General features: G+C 40.8%; 1 protein-coding gene across 4 annotated transcripts; it reads left to right on the top strand.

Annotated features, from left to right (window-relative positions):
• Positions 1 to 1365: 1365 nt before the first annotated feature.
• On the top strand, positions 1366 to 20215 carry LOC122572716 (adenylate cyclase type 3). Of its 4 annotated transcripts, XR_006318538.1 has the most exons (10): positions 1383 to 2818; positions 8239 to 8618; positions 10584 to 10868; positions 12235 to 12515; positions 12860 to 13188; positions 13742 to 14074; positions 14919 to 15224; positions 15535 to 15870; positions 15990 to 16732; positions 18788 to 20215. XR_006318538.1 is itself a non-coding variant. In XM_043738061.1 (9 exons), exons 1-9 carry the CDS (start codon positions 2267 to 2269, stop codon positions 16170 to 16172), a joined length of 2985 nt encoding a protein of 994 aa, XP_043593996.1. In that variant the 5' UTR covers positions 1383 to 2266; the 3' UTR covers positions 16173 to 20215. The 4 variants fall into 4 exon arrangements, 3 of the variants coding, with proteins under 3 accessions (XP_043593998.1, XP_043593997.1, XP_043593996.1); XM_043738061.1 differs by having other exon boundaries at positions 15990 to 20215; XM_043738063.1 differs by lacking the exons at positions 14919 to 15224; positions 15535 to 15870; positions 15990 to 16732; positions 18788 to 20215 and adding exons at positions 14152 to 14330; positions 14470 to 14911 and having other exon boundaries at positions 1366 to 2818.
• The last annotated feature ends 319 nt before the right edge of the window (positions 20216 to 20534 follow it).

Below are 20534 nucleotides of genomic sequence, written 5' to 3'. Positions count from 1 at the left end.
GTAACTATATACGTTTTATGGTCATTTATAAACACGTCGATCCAGTTAGGATTTAGCTCGACTCTGTTTCTTTTTTTTTATTTCGTTTACTTTTTTTTTTATACCATCGTTGCGTTTAACGCGTTTCTTCCCTGTCAGAGGATACATTTTATTCGGAGTAACTATCACGTTAGACGCAATTGAAGTATTGTATGTTTTATAATCGATATTCCATTATTACGTTCGTTCCACGACTTCCTATATTTTTTACTATTTAGTTGCCACCAGTACTTTTCACTATAGTATTGATTAAACGTTTTAGAAAAATCACTCTCCCTTCTTCTCATTCACCGAATCTCCATTGGACGCTAGAATAAGATCGCGAATTGATAATAAATGGATCCGAGACGAGTTAATGGCTTGAAAAAAATCGACATCGTTCAATTTCCTGGGAAATGGAGGGACTGGCGTTGACTGTATCCATAGATCGAATCGAAACCTTCATTTTCCCGGCAGAATCAAATGAAACAAGGGCTATCAATCTCCTTTACCAAGATACGAACATCGTTCAAACTATGTACGTTAAAAGATGGACGATTTATTAGCAAACGATGTCAAAGAAAAATGAATCTTAAGTTAATGTTACGATTCAAGCTGCTCAAATTTATTCGCTTTTTAATTTTTTCTATATTTAATTACGGCAAAGAGGTTAAATCACACGTATCCCGATGTAAAATTGTGAATATATGGTCGACGGTTAATCGAGACCGATTTGCGTAACAGGTTTGAATAAAAACAAGTTTAAATATAATACAAGCGCGCAGTGAATCATTGGATTAGTCACGAGCGCGAAGTGCAATTATAAGTAAAACCGCAGGTATATATTTCTAGAACTTTCGAAACAAATAACACGTAAGCGACAGATGAAAATTATGACTCGTGTCTATCAGAAATCGACTAACGATACTGATTTTCGTGCTCGATTTCAAATACCACGATCGAAAAGTACGTTCGTTCTACGGTTCCGGTCTTCACCGAAACTGCAACGAAATTTCAAGAACTGTCGTCAAAGTTCGATCTCTCGAAAACAAGTTGCGAGCGTTGAAACTGCAAACGTAATTGCATACGCAGTGCAAGCTAAGAATCAGTAAATCTGCTAATAGTTTCCGCAAAGTATGCTCCACATATATTATTAAAGAAATGAATATCGTACTAAGTTAAAACATAATTAGTAACACGTAAAAGTAATTTAATTATGAAACGAGAAAAGGAAAGATACTTTCTAAAAGTCAGGGATACAAAAGTAAATGGGAATTCTGAAAATGTTGACTTACGTCAGAATGGTTTTCAGTCCGTCAGATAGGTTCATCGACCGACGAAGGACGACAGGTGTACAGGGCAACCCTCTGATCGAAGTCCCTCGATCCGTGCGGCGAAAACAAACGAACGGTGCGCATCGGGTGACCGACATCGAAGCAATTCACGGAAAACGAGCGAACATTGTCAGCGCGGTGGTTTTAGCGAAGGGTGCAGCTAGGTCGGTAGGTACGCGTAGGTAGGGCAGAGAGCGGCGCAGGTAGGGCCTGGCGTGGACGGCGCTGGGCTTTTGTGGTGGTTGATATCGACCCGGCGTTGTGGAGGGTCGGAGCTGTCGGGGGTCGTATGGCGCAAGCCTGGACGGGAACGAGGGCGAGGAGGTGAACGGAGGCGGTAGAAGCGGCAAGGAGCGGAGACGGATGGAGAGAGTGGCGGTCCGCTTCCCTCCGAGGAGAGAAGAAAGAGCACCGGCAGTAGTAACCCGGCCAGTACCCCGCGCGCGGGTGCAGCTGCATCCGAAAACGCCCGTGTGTGTGAGAGTGCGTGAGAGTGCAAAACGAGGCGTGTGTGTCCTGGTGGCGAGCAACGATCGCCACGAGGGTTGCGGTGCAACGGATACTCCGCAGTCCGGTATCCTCGCTGTCAGCATCCAACTTGATCGAGGAAAAGCGTGTACTTAGGCGACGCAAACGCGGTTCACCGAGAAACCCACTTCCAAGGTTGGGTCTGTCCGCGAACGAAAAAACGAAACGCGAGACTGAAATTCGTTTAATCGAAGTTCGTTTAACGCATCGGACAACGATGTTCCTTCGACGGTATCGCGTTCCAAGTCACCCGACCAAGTTTCCATGCGTGTAACGCGTGCCCCAACCGAAAGTATGTGAAACGAAGAGAAGCAAATAGAGAGTGAGTGTGAGAGAGAGAGAGAGAGAGAGAGAGAGTGTGAGAGGGCGAGAGAGATAGCAGCGCCATGTTACGAAGTCAAGAGACCTCGAACGAGGATTCCTACCTGAGCTCGGGCAGGCCGTCGAACCTGCTGCGGACGAGCTTCAGCAGCGCCAAGTTAGAGACGCTATATCGCGCCTCCTCCCTTCAACAGAGGCGGGGTGGCCTCGAGTACTTCCTGTTTTCGGCGCTCCTCTACGCAGCTCACTCGTTGATCACGCCTGGTCAGGAGCTATCGACTCGAAGCTTAACCGCCGTCTTCTTGGGGTTGAATCTGGGCCTGCTGGCCTGGGCTAAACACAATCCTAGAGCGAAAGATGCGCTTTGGTCGGTGATTCCACACGTGGCCTGGAACCTGTCAACCGCACAGCTACTTACTCAGCTGTTCCTCAAGTCCACCGAGGTCACGCCTAGGGACGGACTAGGCTGGCTGTTGCTCATGCTCTACCTGCTGTTCGCCACTTTACCCCTCAGACTGCCCCTCTGCGTCCTTCTTGCCATTAGCACCGCATTGGTCTACATCATCTCCGTCGTTGGACTCTCCAAAGCACCTGCACAGATACCCATCGATGTTTTGGTAGGTGTTGCTTCACGTTCGTACCTTGATGTTTCTCCGATAGAAGAGAAACTGTCGGGTATTTGGGGCGAGGCTTTGGCGACGGGTCGGATCGGGGGTGTAAATTTAGGGGTCTACGTATACTACTTATCCTATAGCTACTCGATACCTTATTTAGATCAATCGAATGTGCACGATTAAAAACAAAATGTCCGATAATTTATAATACCCTATCGACTCGCGCAAAGCAATAAATTGACGAGCTTAAGCGGAACTCCGTGCTATCCGAGCTAAACAAAGAAGCAATAGCAGCCGCTGGGATTAGGACGTTTTATATTCTCAGCGATTGAACCTCACTCGAGTGATCGATTATCCGTTGAACGAGTGTCTCTATTATCCCCGTTGTCAGCCTTTTTAATTGACTTACGCTCTCGAGTTTCCCATCGTGGCAATTAGACCACAAACACGGGGCTTTAACCAGCATCTTTCTTCGAAATCGCGATATTTCACGGTATCGTTCATTCGTTTCGATTTCACTCGACTCTATCGAGTGTCTCGAAGACGAACAACCTTGTGAAAAGTTGCTCGCTTATTTTCACCTCGGTTTCGTGTAATTTAACGATCGAACCGTGCCTCGTGACCTCACGAAAACAACTGTTGCCGCGGTTCAATCCGCTTGAACTAATTTGCCGTGTGGTTGCCGCCGCTTGCTTCTTACGTGTTTCGATCGATCGATACGCAACGATACACAGCGAGGCTGGTCGTGCGCCACCAACGATCCATTGTAAAATAGCCGTGGCCGGCGCGCGTGACAACTTTTCCACGTTCGAGCGACTAAGCCCTCGATTATTTTCTATTCGAACGCCCCTGCATGGAACGTTGAATGGAACCGGAGTTCGCGATACACCCGGGACTGGCTTGCTATTTTTGAAAATACCAAGCTACACGGTTGGAAGGGATTGGTAAGTTTGCGGTCTACGGCGAATTTTAGTTCGAATTTTAAACAGAGCATTTTTCTCTCGCTCGTTGCTCTTGTTGATAGCCGTGGGTGGACGTTCGCAGAACTGTTTTTCTCTTTTATTTTTTATTAATCACTTTTAGCTTACGCTGTACGTATTTCGTTGAAATAATTATTTTATAGGAGCTTCGTGATTTTACAGGGTTTTTATTCTAATTTTAGACGAAGCCCGTAGAATTTATAGAACTCGCCGCGTTACGACGTCGATTAAAATAACGGATCTTTGGATTAGATAGCTTGTTTTATTTTTTAATCAGGATCCCAGGTTGTTTAAAGTTAGCCGATAGAAAATGTAATTTCACGTTTCAACGTGATATCGAGCGATCATCGTCGGGATAGAGTCGGTTTGGCTTCGATGATATTTCGTTTGCTTTAAAATAAAGTCTTTCGAAGAAACGGTAGATCGAAATGGGAAAAATTAATGGAACAAATTGAGAAAGAAAATTTGCGAAGCATGCCGGTCCTGCAACAAGTTAACACTCCAGTTGATTACGTTCCTAGCTCGACCAATTTATAGGAAGCCATTTTCCCTCGCTGTTAATTTTTATGGGACAATTTGTTCCTGGTAATAAATAACTGTAATCTCGGAGATACCACTCTCTTACCATTCTCCATCAACCTGGACAGTCTATGAACGAGAAGTTAATTGAAAGATTCTGGCTTCTCTCTAGTTTTAAGCTAAATACGATATTTTATTTCATCTCTAAAGGAAATACTTAACGTTTAAATGTAATAATCTTAGATTATGCGTGTTACCGGTTTCGCAAGGGCAACGTTACATTTTCATTCATATTTTATTGAATCGTTGGGAGGGTCGCGTTTACGTATATATGCAAATATTAAAAATATGAAAATGAAGAAGAGAAGGATACCACAGCTAAGATATACGGAAACTCGCCTAGCAGCGAACGCTGTTAAGAACACGACACCCTGGCTTAATTGTCTCAGGGAAGAAGCACAGTTACCGTTTCAACGAACAAGGCCACCGTTCCCGAGTTTTTAATCAGTTTGCTCTACGAATATAGGCGGCGTCCAGTTTAGCCAGGCCGCTAATTAAAGCTGCTATGTTCCTCCGTGAAAGGGGCGAACGGACAAGGGAAGTTCGTAATTAAACTTCGCGTTTCTGATCCGTCATCGCCGGAGTGAACGCTCGAATTCAGGGACTCGATGATCGAAACGTCCTTCAATCGAGCTTCGATGAGGCTTCCTAATGAACGTGCGAGAATTGGCAACGCAAATTCTTCGGTCCGCCTCGTGGAAGAGCGAATTATTCAAGAAAAATTTCAGAAACTGGAGCTGACTCCTGAATAATTCATATGTATACGTATGCATGTGAAAATGAAGTTTAAGACGTTTCATCGAAACTTTTGAAAATGGCGCAAATTCTTTCGTACACTCGATGCGAGCGTAAATCATTTCACAAACGTTTCGACGACGAGATTATATTCGCGACTAGTTTGAAAATAATTACTTTGTCTGTCGAGTGACAGGATGATCGATGCGTGGAAGGATCGAGTTTGTACAAAGAGTGAATTAGGGTTGCACGGATAGAATTTATGAATTTTTGTGTTTCTCGGGCATCTATATTGCAACCCTGTTGAATTAGCTTCATTTTTCTTCGTGGCTCGTATATGTTGCTTTAATCCGCAGTTCCGAGGTCGGAAATTATGCCCCGGGGTAAATTTACCGAACGTTCTACCGTCACGAGCTGGAAAATCGTTCGCCAAAGTGAGACGCAACGTCGACGTCACCTCGCGTTGAGGCCTCTGTGAAAGTCTGCAGTGTTTCGCGTAAAAAGTAATCAAGTTTCTATGCGCAGCGTTTTGAAATCTACGAGAATTTTGCGGTGCAACGAGACTCAGTTATCGTCTTCCTTCTGGAAATCCGTGGAATCTTTATGCAACACGGTGGCAACAATCTTCGTTTATCATACATATTTATCTTCTGACTCATATTGTTTGCAGTAAAGAGTACAAGAGTATTTGTCACTCTAATTTTATGATTATAATTATACCTGATCATATAGCTTACACAACAAATACTTAAAATATCATGTACACATAATCGTTAGATGAGTAATTAGATTTCTACTAAAGTAAACGTTAACTTAATGGAGTCGCAACACATTCATACATATTTATCAACGATATCGAACGAACAATATCGACGATATGTAGTGGCTTCAGTTTCGCGAAGTTCAGTTTCAATAGCGCGTACAGTCGAAGCAAACATTAAAATTCTTCAGAGTCTCTGAATATTACAAAATTAATTTTCAAAGAAGCAAAATATCCATCCTGACGATTTCTATCCGTTTTCCACATATTATCGTTCGGAATCGCGGTGATGGCGGTCTACAAATTTGTAGCGAACCGTGACGAAACAGTGGATAGGAACTCTGTTACAAATTTTCCTAAACAAGAACGACCACGAAAGCGAAAGTTCCAGTCGTGCACGTGGTTCTATCGTTAGTAACAGTCGAGTAGAGTTCAGTCAATGGTTGTTTAAAATAGAGAGAGAAAGACAAGAGAAGAAAGAGAGAGAGAGAGAGAGAGAGAGAAAACTGGAGACAGAGAGATGTGCAATGACGCGACATGCTGCCTTTCCATGCACGACATACGATCGGTTTTCAATGGCAGGAACGTTTCTTTGAAAGCCATCGGCTCGATCATGGAAATCAACGGCTCCATCTATTCCACCAACGATTGCAATGATCGTTGATTGTTGTTCAATGAACCCTTTATCAGGGTTAATTAAGGATCTGTCGACCCTTTCATCGAGTAAGAAGCAGGCACAAAATGGGTTGCGTTAAATATCGTTGTCAAAGGATTTGTTAAAGGATTCAAGTTGAAGGACGATGGATTTATCCACGGGACGTAAATTATTATGCGAGAGAGTAACGATCAACGATATTCTAAAACTTATTTTATAACTAATTGGCAATAGGTATACGCAGAAATTACCATAGAACAATCGCAAAGATTTGACAGATCATAGAAACTATCAAAGAAATCACAGAAAATTGTTGCAGCGATTTAGAGAAAACGATTACGAAATCTACTAAAAAATGTTTACAACGCAAATATTACTAAATAATATTCAACAGAGTTATTGGTCTACAAAAGTGTTGCCTGTGCTAATTCCTCCGCTGTGATCAATTACGATTTTCCAATTGTCATCAGGGACACAGAAGCGAACAAAGGCGGTACCGGGTGAATAAGAATTCGTCCGTTCTGCAGTTTTCCGTGTAGAATGCGGAAAATTAGAAACAGCATCGAGGTATGAGAAACGATACAGGTGTTGCAGCGATTTCGGCCAGTCAACTGGAACACGTGAACGGATTTGAAAGCATTCTCCGAGCCGATGCGAAGCGAACAAAAATGGATTATCGATCCGTTCGTTTGCTGTATTCAGCGACGTTTTTCGTTCGGTATTTAGGAACGCGAAACGAAATGCGGTGGGTGGAAATATCTCTCGTATTAATTGTTTCGATGCGTTGCAATTGGGAATTGTGGTTAACCTGGAATCGATGAAAGGCATTCCTAACAAGAGGGAATAATTTATCGGCGAATACAAGAAGGTCGAGAGGAATGGAATTGAGAGCTTCGAGAGCGTTCTATATGTTTTTTTCTCTGGGTGGATTAAGGTGGATTAATTTGTTCGATGGAATTAATCGAGCAGTTCAGTGAAAAAGTAGTACACATGTATTCTTCTCCTAAAAATCAGGTACAGCTACAGCTAGGGTAAAAAGACTTTTAAAATTAGTAATCTTGCATTTTATACGTCAGTATGTATATATATGTTCGTTTTATACACGTATTAATAATTTTTGTAATAAATATTTGTTCTACCATGTTGCTGTCAATTAGCTATTCTACGTAGAATATAAAAGCGACAGAAAAATGGTACCAATGCAGATTTAAACACATTAGATAATTTGCCGCGTGTTCAATGAAATTAACTTATTAATACGACACACTCAGGCATGCAGATTTCAGTGATTCTCGAGACTGAAACACGTCAAATCGCATGTCAAATGCAAATTCGTAAAATTGCTTCGTACAATTTCTGTCTCGAACCATGATGTTTCGAATCAAATTGCAGATTAAGGGACAGATTTCACAGAAATTATTATTAATCGACTGCCAATACGCAAATTTAGTAGGAAAAGAGAAAACGTCGTTATTACATTTATAAAACTGCCATCAACGTTGAAAATAGCGTTCGTTGTATGTTTGTTATAATTTGATCAACACTATCCTTCTCGTGCAACTGAACATTCCCATATTTTTCACACGATGTGCTTTGAATACGATTTTATGAACAAATAGAACTGCAATGATCGTATTCTCTACAACCATCAAGGTGTTTAAAGCGATTTAAAAAAATTAAATGTTCTAGAATTCTTCCAAAATGTTTGTTCCAGGTGCTGACAGTGACGCTATCCATAGGCGCCATGCTTCTGGGTGCTTCCAGTTATTCTCTGACCGAGTTCCAACAACGTAGAGCCTTTTTAGAAACTAGACAGAGCCTGGAAGTACAACTGGTGATCGAGGAACAAAGCGCCGAGCAGGAAAGGCTGCTGCTTAGCGTGCTTCCGGAACACGTGGCTGTAATGATGCGACAGGACCTAGGTGCCTCGCTGGATACGCAGTTCAAGAAGATTTACATGTCCAGGCATGAGAATGTCTCGATTCTCTATGCGGACATTGTTGGATTTACTGCGATTTCTTCCACGTACAGCGCTAGCGAACTAGTGAAGATTCTTAACGAGCTATTCGCCAGATTCGATCAACTCAGTGAAAGGTAAGCGATTCATTTTTGGGAAAATCGTTTGACAGAGCCCAAGGAGCGACGCACGAATTTTTATCAGAATTAGAATAGGACTGATTATTATTAGTTCGATTTGGACAAATTTTTTGAGTAGATCTAAGAAATTGGTACGCGAATTGTTGCTGCAGTTGTCAGTAACGAATACATATAGAGAATATACATGTAGAGAGAGCAAATTTTAAGCGAGATTATCAGGCATTCAAAGAAATCACGAAGTAAATCTGTACCTGATTACCGGAATTTTCGCGAATGTAAAGTTCAAAGGAAACGCAAGTTGCTTTTGTGAACGGTACATGCCTCGAATCGACCAGTTGTCGATAAAAGGTGCGACGAACAATCAATTAATCGACAGCGAAGCTATCGACACCGCGAAAGAATTCGTTCGTTTACAGTCCACTCGGCTGTGACCCGGTTAGAACGAACGCGAAACGCTTTCACGAGCTCCATTCCACTTTTCTCTCCTCTCTCTTTCTTTCGTATGCGGAGAATAATGAAAATCCTGAAATTGCCAGCCGCGAAATTGACTTTATCGGAAAATTCTGGCCAGTCTCTTCTTCGTTTTCTCGATCGTTCTAGAAGAAAGATAGACTCGCGAGTCCTTCACCTGGGCGTCTCCAACAATCGATACATCTGAGGACAAAGTGTTGTATCATTAACGAATTTCTATCGCCTGATATTTCACTCTATCGTACCGTCCACGTTCAAACGTCGCGAGAGAATTATCGGAATTACAATGATTCTTGAAATTATTTACTATAAATGAAAATTTTGTATGGATGCATCTCTATAGCGCTGATCATAAATATTCGTTCCAATTAAATATTAAGACATATTAATATAGAATAATCGATCGATCGTTCGTTGCTGTGATTTCTGCAAAATATGTTTGCATTGTGTGCAATTGTGTTTCATTACGATGCTAATGAAATTCCAAAGCGTCCTGTAAAGCGTGCACAATACATTCACGCACGGTTTCTATAAATATTCAAATACTTTCCTGAGCCACTCTACACCGTGTTTTGATATTCTCTTTGATTAATTTACAGAAATCCTGTGTAAGAAAGAGGATGAGGATTAAAGTCGTCGAAAAGAGACGAAAACGTAACGTTAGCGAGAACTATCGAAATAATGATCGATAATAATAGTTTGATAATATCGAGATCTAATCTCTGGAAATGGAAATATAGAAAATATAAAAGTCGATTATCTCTGGTTAAAATCGGTTAAATCTGGGCTTATAGAAGGTAGATGATTTAGCCCTTGCAGCATCCGTAGTGATACAGGTCAACGTATAATTCTAGCGGAACGTCCTCCGCTTAAGACGCTCCTTGACACGTACTTTCCTCTCATTTGCCAAATAGCGGCTCGAGATCCAGTGAAAAATTAAATCCTCCTCCCTTACCTTCCTAAATCGAAATTCCCGCCACTCGACTGCATTTCTATGCGAACGCTTAGTCACAAATTCCTGGCAGCTTAATCAATATACAGAGTGGATTACGTGTAATCCATCGTGCATCAAACTTTCGACGATTCTCGACTGTATTCTTTTTTTGCTCGAAGAATTTCAATTTTTATCTACTCGTGTTTTATTTTAATTAGAAATTCTACGCCGTACTTCCCAATTAACTTCACCTTTGAAAGATGAAAGCTTGGCAATTAAAAGCCTATTTTCGTATCGATAGCCAGTTCAACTTTCACCGTTATTTACTTAGAGAACTCTACTTTTGCACTTTGTATTCTCTTCTTGTATCTTATAAACTTTGCCTTCACGCTATAAATTCAACTACTATGCTTGAAATTATACCGTGAATTTTACATTCGACTATCATACCGTGAATTTTACATTCGACTATCATACCGTGAATTCTACTATATCGCAATATATACCTTAGGTTCTATTATTATTCTCACGCACAACGATATTTCGAAAACCTTTAGATACGAGCAGCTGCGAATAAAGATCCTCGGCGACTGTTACTACTGCATAAGTGGAGCACCCGTGGAAAGACCGGACCACGCTGTTCTGTGCGTCTATATGGGCTTATCTATGGTGGACGCCATCAAGTACGTGCAACAAAAGACCAATAGCCCTGTCGACATGAGGGTGGGCATACACACTGGTGCTGTGTTGGCCGGTGTCCTCGGACAGAGACAATGGCAATTCGATGTCTACAGCAAGGATGTGGAACTCGCGAACAAGATGGAGAGCAGCGGAATGGCGGGGTGAGAATCTCTTCTCTTCTTTCTGTAAACATTTCAGTATTATTTTGTTGGAGTTGAACAGAGTGTAGTTAGATTTCACAAGGAAAATTCGAACGAACCGTGTATAGGCTTGTTTCTTCTTTGGAAAAGAAGCAAGTGCTCGAACGCATCTGTTTACAAATAAAGAACTATCGAAAAGAATATTTATCAAAGGTGTTTAAATTTTACGAAGAAAGGAAAAAAATAATCTAGCTGATTTATTTATATTGCACCTGTTTTTTGTTTGCAAAATAGAGGGGTATTTAAATATACTTTTCAATATAGAATTATGTCAATAATAGACTTTTATATACTCGTTTTGTGGAAAATTCCTTAAAAAAAAAAAAAGAAGAAAGAAACAGAAAATTCTATCAGTATTGACGTTCTGATTTCTTGACCTTGTCAACCCCCGAAATTCAAAAGGGATAAAGCAGAGGAGAGGCGCGAGAAAGCTGCCTGATTCGGAAACTAAACGATATCGGTGCTGCGACGTATAAAACGCGTCCTTGACGTCGGTAGACACGTAATGAGCGCACTCCGTATATCTTTGATATTAATTACCTGGTGAAACGCCTGGAAAGCAGTTTTTGATGCCCTGTCGTACTTTAATTTTAGCTGTATTAAAGGGTGAGATGCCCGAGTCGCGTGGTAAAAAACTGCCCCTCGATAGTCGTGCTTTAAAAGCACGGTCTGCCCAACCATTGTAATCGTTTCTTTTGTCCCATCAGGCTAATATATATTAGAAATCTCACTGGTCTCGGTCCTCCCTGTCACGCGATTCTCCCGTTCTTTTCTCCGCAACACGACAACGATCTCTTCATTTCGACTTCGCTTCATCCATTCGAAGATCACAGGGAAAAAACACGAATACATTTTTCTTAATTTTCTGATCTTTAATGCCATGCTTTGTGATAAGATATAACCCAGAATTCACGTTAAATGCAAGTTCAGAGTGTTAAGTACATGATACTGCACATAATCGTGTACGCCACGTCACCGACTATTTTAACCGGCAGTACCGTAACCTTATTATTATTCACACGAACTACAATTCACTCGAGAACAATAACGTAACGGCAAGTTGCAGCCAGGGAATCGCTTATGAAAGACGCTCGAACGCCCTTCGACATTACCATGAATACGGAATAGGTACGTGAATTCTCCTTTCAGTCCTATTTTATGGCCACGCCCACGTCGTTGGATAATCAAGACCTTTTTGCCAATCGCGAACGTCTCGAAATTTTCGTTCCTTTCTTCTCTTTCCCGAATAGTCCTGTAGTCAGATTGGCGAGATAAAACTTCGTAAGCGAGGAACGATCGACACGAACGATATTATAATGTCTTGAAGGAGGGTGCACATCTCGAACGCGACGCTGAGCTTCCTGAATGGCGAGTTCGAGGTCGAGCCAGCGCACGGCGAGGACAGAGAAGAGGCACTACAGAAGGCGGGCATCGTCACATACTTCATAGTCCGGGCGTTGAAACCCTTCAAGCCAGCTGCCACCAAGAGCATCGCCTCGCTCACGGAGGACGCCAGGAAGACGATCGACGCAGGAAACGAAAGAAATAACAACAAGGAGGACTCGGAGGAATTTAGACAGAGGCTGAGGAAGGAACTGGATAGCAAAAGTGAGGAAGTTGAAGTATTTGACTGTTGATTATTATCAATGATTAAATTGTTATTCGATGGTAAAACGTCTTGGTAAGTGTAATTCGTTTAAAAATGGAAATTAAAGAGAATCTTGTAAAAAAAAGTCTATAAATTTGCTACAATTTAGAAAACAGCTTTCCTCGGAAATCTATTGAAGTAAAAGAAGTTGTTATCGATATATGTAGCATTAATTTTTCATTGATAATAAAATTAACAGAAGATTAGCTTTGTAATCAATATCGTATGTACGTGTTTTGTATGATTTACTATGAAATTCTTTTCATAAATCTTTCTATTTACAAGTAAATAATATTAATTGTAGCTGGCGGAGCACATTTGAAAGGTCACGCGTACTGGTTGACCTTGCGGTTCAAGGACTCGAAGGTGGAGTCCGCGTTTCACCACGCCGAAGAAGCATTTTCCCCTTTGTCACTGCTCGGTGGGCCATTGGTGATGATCTGTGCCGCCCCAGTTTGGAGGTTTCAGCCCTGGGGACCTTTTACATGGGGCGGTATCGGGATAGTGGTGCTGTTCGCGGTAGTTTTGGCTGGTGCCACGTGTCTGGGCAGTGCCATCAAGGCTATGTGGCTGAGAAGAGCTCTGGCCCTTATGATGACATTTTCCCTCGGTATTTTTCTGATTCTCGATATGGTATGTACATTTCTCCTGGTAATTTAACCAATTGAACGACTAATATTTATTATTATTTATTCGAACAAACGAATTAACATCTTTTTTCTTTATTTTCGTTTTCCTTCCGGCTTTACAGTGACTTGCACTTGCAGATCTTACGCAAAATATAAATTTAAGCATAAATAAAACACGTGCAAAATAAACCGGAACGATAATCACAACTACACTCTATTGATTGTCCATGCAACTACCAACATCTATTCAATAAATTAATTGAGAAGATTGTATTATTTTAATTCAAAAGTAAAAGAATTTTGAATTTCCTACAGTGATTTATAATTGTTCTACTCGCTTGTACCATGGCAACGGGAAAGCGTAATGTTATATTAACGTGTTAATATATAGTTAACCAATTAACGAACAATTCGAAACAATTTTCATACTTGACAAACGTCTTAATGAATAAACACTTAGCCATTGAACTACCATTAAAAGGAAAGCAAGAGGGAAAAAAATAAATCCTTTTTACACTATTTTTCTGAGTTACTAACTTCTCTATCGGATTTTACAGTTCAACTGCGTGGTCATCGAGGAAACTATTCCGCCCCTAAACGCCACCATAACCCTGTCTTCGAGGTGTCCATATCCTTCCTACTACTCGTACATCGGTGTGCTTACACTTGTGGCGACCTCGATGCCGACCTACATATGCTATCTAGGCAAGGCGTACTTAATGTACGGCATCTCGGGCGTCCAGTGTTTCATTAACATCTGTCTACTGAATGCGAGGCTGGACTGGGAGGATTACGCTTCTTCCCTCGAACCGACCCCCCTTCCATCGAAATATTGCCTATCTGCCACTCTTCTCATCGTAGCTACTTCTCTGGTGATCGTGTCCAGATATGTAAGTAATATATGCAATAACGTTATTTAAATTAGATATCAGATAATTTGGAAACATCGTAACATCCTTGTTTATAGAATTGGGAAAGAATTATTTATCATAAATTTCCGTCGAATGAAATACCAAGGTTGGACAAGCTGTCTGTTAAAAGAAAAAGAAAACGTTTCTTTGCAAGACTTACTCGAGAGAATTCATTTCTGCAAACGGCGAAATATTACCGAAAAGAAAAAAAAAAGTGGTGGATTAGGTATATTAGGTATATTATTCAATTATTATCAAGTATTATCTTTAGATTTTTAGAAAATTTCGATCTGTCCAAATAATCCAATATATTTGAAAAATCGAAATACACGATACTTTCTCTGTTCTTTGCAAACGTCTTCTCATCCTGCCAGTTCTATCAGCGAATCTTTACTCTATCGGTATAGTTTCGGTAAATTAAAACGTTCCACGTAGAGATAGCGAAAATTCGATTTCTCCTCGAGCGACGATAAATAATCGTACGAAGCTCTCGAACGGATTCATCAAAGTCGAGGGCTGCACTTGTCCCGACAGTCGAGGGCGCGTCCTTCGCTCCCGTCTGTCTTTCACGAGGGGAAAATCGCGGTTTGCATTTAACGTAAATGAAACCGAGTCAGAGATCTCCCCTTGCTTTCTCGCAGAGTAAACGAAAAAAGAAAAAAGAATAGAAAAACGTTTCACGAAATTGTTCGTCGATGAATATTTTTAAAAAAACTATTAACCTTTTAACGAAACTCTGTTGAAAAATAAATGAAAGGTTACGTTAAGGGTAAAGTTGCTCGGTTTCGACGACTCGCACGATGAGGATTCGATCGATTTGCAGGCGGAAAAGTCGAGGAGGATGTTGTACCTACGAGGAAGGGAGGTGGTGGCGCAGAGAGAAAGGGCGGCGGACATGACGCGCAGAAACGGCGCCCTCATCTACAACATCCTTCCGCCGCACGTGGCTGCTTATTTTCTATCGAGTGCGAGACACCACGATGATCTCTACAGTCAAAGCTACGCCGAAGTGGGCGTCCTGTTCGCCAGTATGCCGAACTTTGCCGATTTCTACAGCGAAGAGAGCATCAATAACCAGGGCCTCGAGTGTCTCAGGTTCTTGAACGAAGTCATATCCGATTTCGATGCGGTAAGTATCGTTGGCGAGTCTCTTCGACCCCTCGATTTAAAGTTCTATTTCTGAAATGTTACGCGATTGAATTTTATCGACTAATACGTTATCGTAAATACGAAAACAGAAGCTTTTGATAAATATAATAAATTTTGTACAAAAGGGTTATACTTGTAAAAATAACAAGGTAATTGAACGGCGAAAAAGATCTTTCCTTAGATATTTTCCTACATTTGCTAGGGATTTTAGATTGGAACTTTTAAGGGCTCAAATATGGCAATATATCAATTTTCCATCGACTTTCTATTTCCGTTTCTTCTTTCGTTAGATCCTCGATCAAACTAAATTCAAGGACATCATCAAGATCAAGACGATAGGCTCGACGTACATGGCGGCATCCGGAATTACAGACTCAGAGGAGTCCGAGGATGCTCCTCGGTGGGGTCACTTGTCCACCCTCGTCGAATTCGCTCTGGAGTTGAAGAAAGCATTGTCGAGCATCAACGAGCAAAGCTTCAATCACTTTGTTCTCAAAATGGGTATCAATCACGGTCCTGTGACTGCTGGGGTCATTGGCGCCAGGAAACCTCATTACGATATCTGGGGAAATACCGTGAACGTGGCGTCTAGAATGGAGAGCACCGGAAAAGTAGGCTGCATCCAGGTAAAATATATGGAAAATCGTAAAACTCGAAAATACCTATTCCGTTAGGTACGGAAGTAGCAGTTTTAGAAGAAACGCTGGATAAATAATTTATATTCAAAGAAATATTAAAATCGTAGGTCACAGACGAGACCCGGAGGATTCTGGAGCCATTTGGCTTCGGCTTCGAACAACGCGGCCTGGTGTTCGTCAAGGGCAAAGGTCAGCTGCTCACCCACTACCTGGTATCCAAGGACGGCGTGTCCTTGAATTTGGACAGTGACCTGCCAGTCGAACCCACCCATCCGATCATCTATCAGTAGGCTAATACTCGAAGGCTCTAAAAACTTCAACGCAAAACCCTTCTTCGTTCACGAAGAGACCTTTCGTCGAGCAAGGTTCCTCTCTCTCTCGATAACCTTCGAAGAGACGAACTAAATCGAGACGATGAAAGAGGACGAGACGTCGATTACTCGAAATCTTCAAGTTCGGATATGAAATAGGAAAAATAGTAAAGATACGACAGAGAGGTCTCGGACGAAAGACGGACGGACGATCTACGAGATCGGAAGAGTTTGAAAGAAAATCGAGGACTGGGCTGATTAGATTGCTTTTTCGACCACAATTTTCGACCTTCATTCCTTGGGGAGAAGTTCCACGCGAAAGATATTTATACAACAAACTGTTTGGTTATTTTTTAAGTAATTGAGATGGTTGTTTGGGTGATTTTATTTATCGAAGAGGCGCCCAGGCCTGGTCAGCCTTTAAAGAAAGTCAGCCACTAGAGAAAAATTCTTACCGCTGTCACAACTTTAGTCTACTGCTGATAACGATTATATCGTTCATTGAAGATGAAGAACAGGGTACAAATCGAAGAAACAAAGTACGTTTAGAGCGAAACTAATCGATATTAAAGAAAGTGTTGTTTCAACATCGTACTATACGTTTTCTCATTGTGGACGTCGTGGATTGTCTTAGTTAGTGGTAGGCCTTCAAAGGACTCCTATTTTACGTAGAACTGAGAAGAAAAATAGGAAACTTCGTTGATAGTTGGCTGGTTTCGACTAGTCGGTTCGATGGAAACGAAAATACAAAAGTCGAAAGTTTCTCGCGTCGAAACAACATACGAAATGTACAAGTTTCCAAATGATAATGAAACGAGAAAGTTAGGAAAGAATCCAGTCGATTCGCGCATATCTAGGATAAGTATTAGTCGAAGGTGGAAGAAAGAAAATGCCATTCAATCGAACATCGATCAATCCTCGTCACTATAGAGAATCGATATGTAACTTAAGAAAGTGTCTAGCTCGTAATCCTTGTGATAGATACACTGATACGGTTCTCGCAATCAAGTCAACTCTATTTTTCTAGATTCCGCGACGAGCACGTTCCAAGACGCGATTAATTAAAAAGAGAATAATTGAAATCATTACGAGCGTGGGCGTGGTCAACTACATAGTGGTAGGTCTTTTTCCTAACGTGGCTTCCGGAGAATCGCCGTTTCTTCTAAATATACGTTCTTTCGGTCATCAACACTGTCGACTGTGTGCTTTCTTACGATTTCGATCCGAATCGTCGCGATACGATGAGAATACAAAATTTTCTGTCAGCTCTGTTTCGTGTTCAATGATACTCGCGAAGAAGATCGTAGACTTCGAAGGTGACTTCACGGTGATCGAGCGCCTAGCGCTTTCTCTTCGCACCAAACGGAAGATCCTACATCGATTTCCTCGGTAATAAAGGAAAATTTTGTCGATGCTTTTCTCTCCAGAAATTTAGAATTTAATCGTTGTAATGATTCGACCACGGATAAAAATTAATCGATTAAAATGGAATTTCGTATGTCTACGGTGTAATTGTTACGATAATTAAATATTGCCGGGCATTATCGGCCAGATTACGCGTTGTAATTAAACGCAGTTAATATGTCGAATCGCAGGTACAGTTGTTGTATAGGAAAATTGCAAGTCGATATGTAGATACTATGGATAGTCGAAGAAAGGGTGTTGTACATTCTATATAATTGAAAATTGAAAGTAAAGGAATTGTTATATATTGCAAAAAATCTTGTAGAGAAGTTCTAAAAAAATATACTTCGTCTGTTATTGGAGCTTTGTTCTCATAGAATTATTTAAAAAAAAGGGCTATAAAGAAGAAATTTAAAAAAAAGTGGAAAAGGTGAAAGAAACATCGAAAATGTGACACTAGCAGGGAAGATTGCACGCGTGTTTAATATAAATATACTCGGAGAGTTTCAACGAATAAATACGAAAAATTAAGATAATCTCAAGGAATACGAAGAGAAGAAATGTAACGCTGTGTAACTCGAATGTTTTGAAAGCTGTCGTTAAATTAAGCATCATCGAGTTTGAATGTATTTCAAATAGCTCGTTACGATCTAAGCAGGTCGTAACGAAGGAAAAGAGCAGGCTGACTGTTTATTACGATCACGAGCAGAATGTTCTCGTCGAATATCTGTCTAGCAAGGTCCGTTAGAACGGAAACAGTTTCTCGATAGTTTCGATTCTACTGTATTTTTCTGCGACCAGGTTCGTCGATTTGTACGGGGAAAAGCTGATTCGAAGACGGTGAAATTTCTTATAGGAGCTTAGACCCGATTCGCTTCTGAACGTGCAAGGCATTTCATCAAGTCCCCGGCATTACTCTCTATTAAACGACTTCTGAGATCAAAATAAGGCAATCTGAAACAATTTTTGCCTTTCTTAATTAAAAGAGGATCGTTTCATGATATTTCCTTTCTCTTTCCCATATAATAGTTTCTCGAGTTCGTCTTATTTTGTGCTCAAGATTCGTTTAGTCGTAATTGTTACGGACTTCGTGAAACATTTGGTATCGTGTCGTCCGCAGGATAATTCCACGGGAACGTAGACTATATACTCGAACACGATCACCGATATAATAATTTATTTTTCTACAGTTTCAGTCGCCGATTTAATAGACCAAGATGACTCGAGTACGTACAACGCACACGATTAACGATGGCAGCAAGCAGAAGATTAGGATTTAATCCTTTCGTCGGCAATTATTTGGACACCTGATGATCGTTCAAGCTTGAAATAGTTGCAAAAGAGAAACGTTGCGGTATCGTAAGCGTAGAGAACGAGAGACAATTCGTAAATACTTACACCGTGATTTTTAATAAACGTTTAACCGAATCGAAATTTTCAATCCGGGATATTTTCATTGCTTTTTTATAACCGTCTTTTTCTAACGATACTTTTAGCAAGATTAAAAATAGTACGAAAGGATTAAACAGAAACGAACAGAAATGGGAACGAAGAGTGAGAGAGAGAGAGAGAGAGAGAGATATGTAGAGTGAGAGAGAGGGAGAGTGAGAGTGAACGAGAGAGAGAGAGAGAGAGAGAGAGAAATTTTGGTGTAATTAGAAAAACGAGAACGCACGGCCTAAGCGCGATAACAGTGGTCAGACTGGACAGATGTAGCGATAGAAGAGAAGAAAGTAGTAAATCGAAGCAAACTCTCCCGAAGGAAATTCCGATCTTTTTTAATACTTCGTCGCTCATATTTTCCAATCACCTTTTAAACTTGTTCGTTCCCTCAGGTTACTTTTCACAAAAAAAAAAGAAAAAAGAAAAAAGAAGAAAAGAAAACGTTTCATTCGAACGTAGTCTAAAGATCGAATATAAATTTAGAATCTTCCTACGTAATAAAAAGAAAAAAGAAATCTTTCTTTCCTTTCGGTGGAGTTACAGGATCGCAGAAAAAAAGGAAGAAAGGGGAAGAAAAGAAGACAAATTGATTACGCGACACTGAATTTCAAACTTTTTCCACTGTTCGCGTACTTCCAATTGATATATTGCGCTTGACACAGTCCACACTGCTGACACATCTCAGCATACACACATATACTACTACATACATAAAATGGTGGCGTAGAAGGTGTAGGAAACGGAAGAGAGTCACACACGTGCGAAAATATTCGCGTGTCCGACCAGACAGAGATCTTGTAAAGTAGCAATAAAGGTTATTTCGTGTACATATATAAAGAGAGAAGAAAAAGGAAAAAGACGGGTCGATAATGTTAAACGGTAATAACGAAACGATTGTTTCATCGATAATTGTCGTCGATAACGAAGAATAAAATGAAGAGACGTAGGGAAGAAATTGACGAACGACCCGGCCGAATGCGTGTATAGTCGTGTAAGAAGAATTATATCACTGTAGATATCTTAGCACCTTAGATGTGAGATTTCGAAGAGGGAACACTTGTTGTAAACTTTCAAAGTATACTTCTTCAGACTGGGATACGCCGGGGACTCGTGAGAGTCGAATGGAATCACGCGACTGTAAAATAATAAACGGCTTCTTCGCCGATGTAAATCGATTGCCTCCGTGATTTTTCCATCACCTTTCTCCTTTCGTTGATAGTTGAAAGTCATTTGTTTAAATATTTTTACGACGTAGATACGTTTTACATTTTTCTCAGATTTGTTAACGAGTCATTCGCAAAATCGAACGTTACGTCGACGTAACGTTCGCCCTTAACACTTTGACTGCCACGCCGAAATCACACGTTTCGCTCAGGACACCGCGGCAGTACTTTTATCATTCAAAGCATACAATGGCAAAATAATAATAAATTGACGATGTATTCGTTATTTCGCAAATGCAAAATTGCATTCGTTATTTCGTCGTAAGCAAAA

This window comes from Bombus pyrosoma, linkage group LG11 (genome assembly GCF_014825855.1).
Source record: "Bombus pyrosoma isolate SC7728 linkage group LG11, ASM1482585v1, whole genome shotgun sequence".
Classification (NCBI taxonomy): domain Eukaryota; kingdom Metazoa; phylum Arthropoda; class Insecta; order Hymenoptera; family Apidae; genus Bombus; species Bombus pyrosoma.
This window is presented reverse-complemented; position numbering and strand designations above follow the sequence as displayed.

Coding starts and splice junctions, on each gene's coding strand:
- LOC122572716 (XM_043738061.1), top strand. CDS start 2,267: ATGTTACGAAGTCAAGAGACCTCGAACGAGGATTCCTACCTGAGCTCG. Junction 2,819..8,238: donor AGATACCCATCGATGTTTTG/GTAGGTGTTGCT, acceptor TGTTTGTTCCAG/GTGCTGACAGTGACGCTATC. Junction 13,189..13,741: donor TTTTTCTGATTCTCGATATG/GTATGTACATTT, acceptor CGGATTTTACAG/TTCAACTGCGTGGTCATCGA.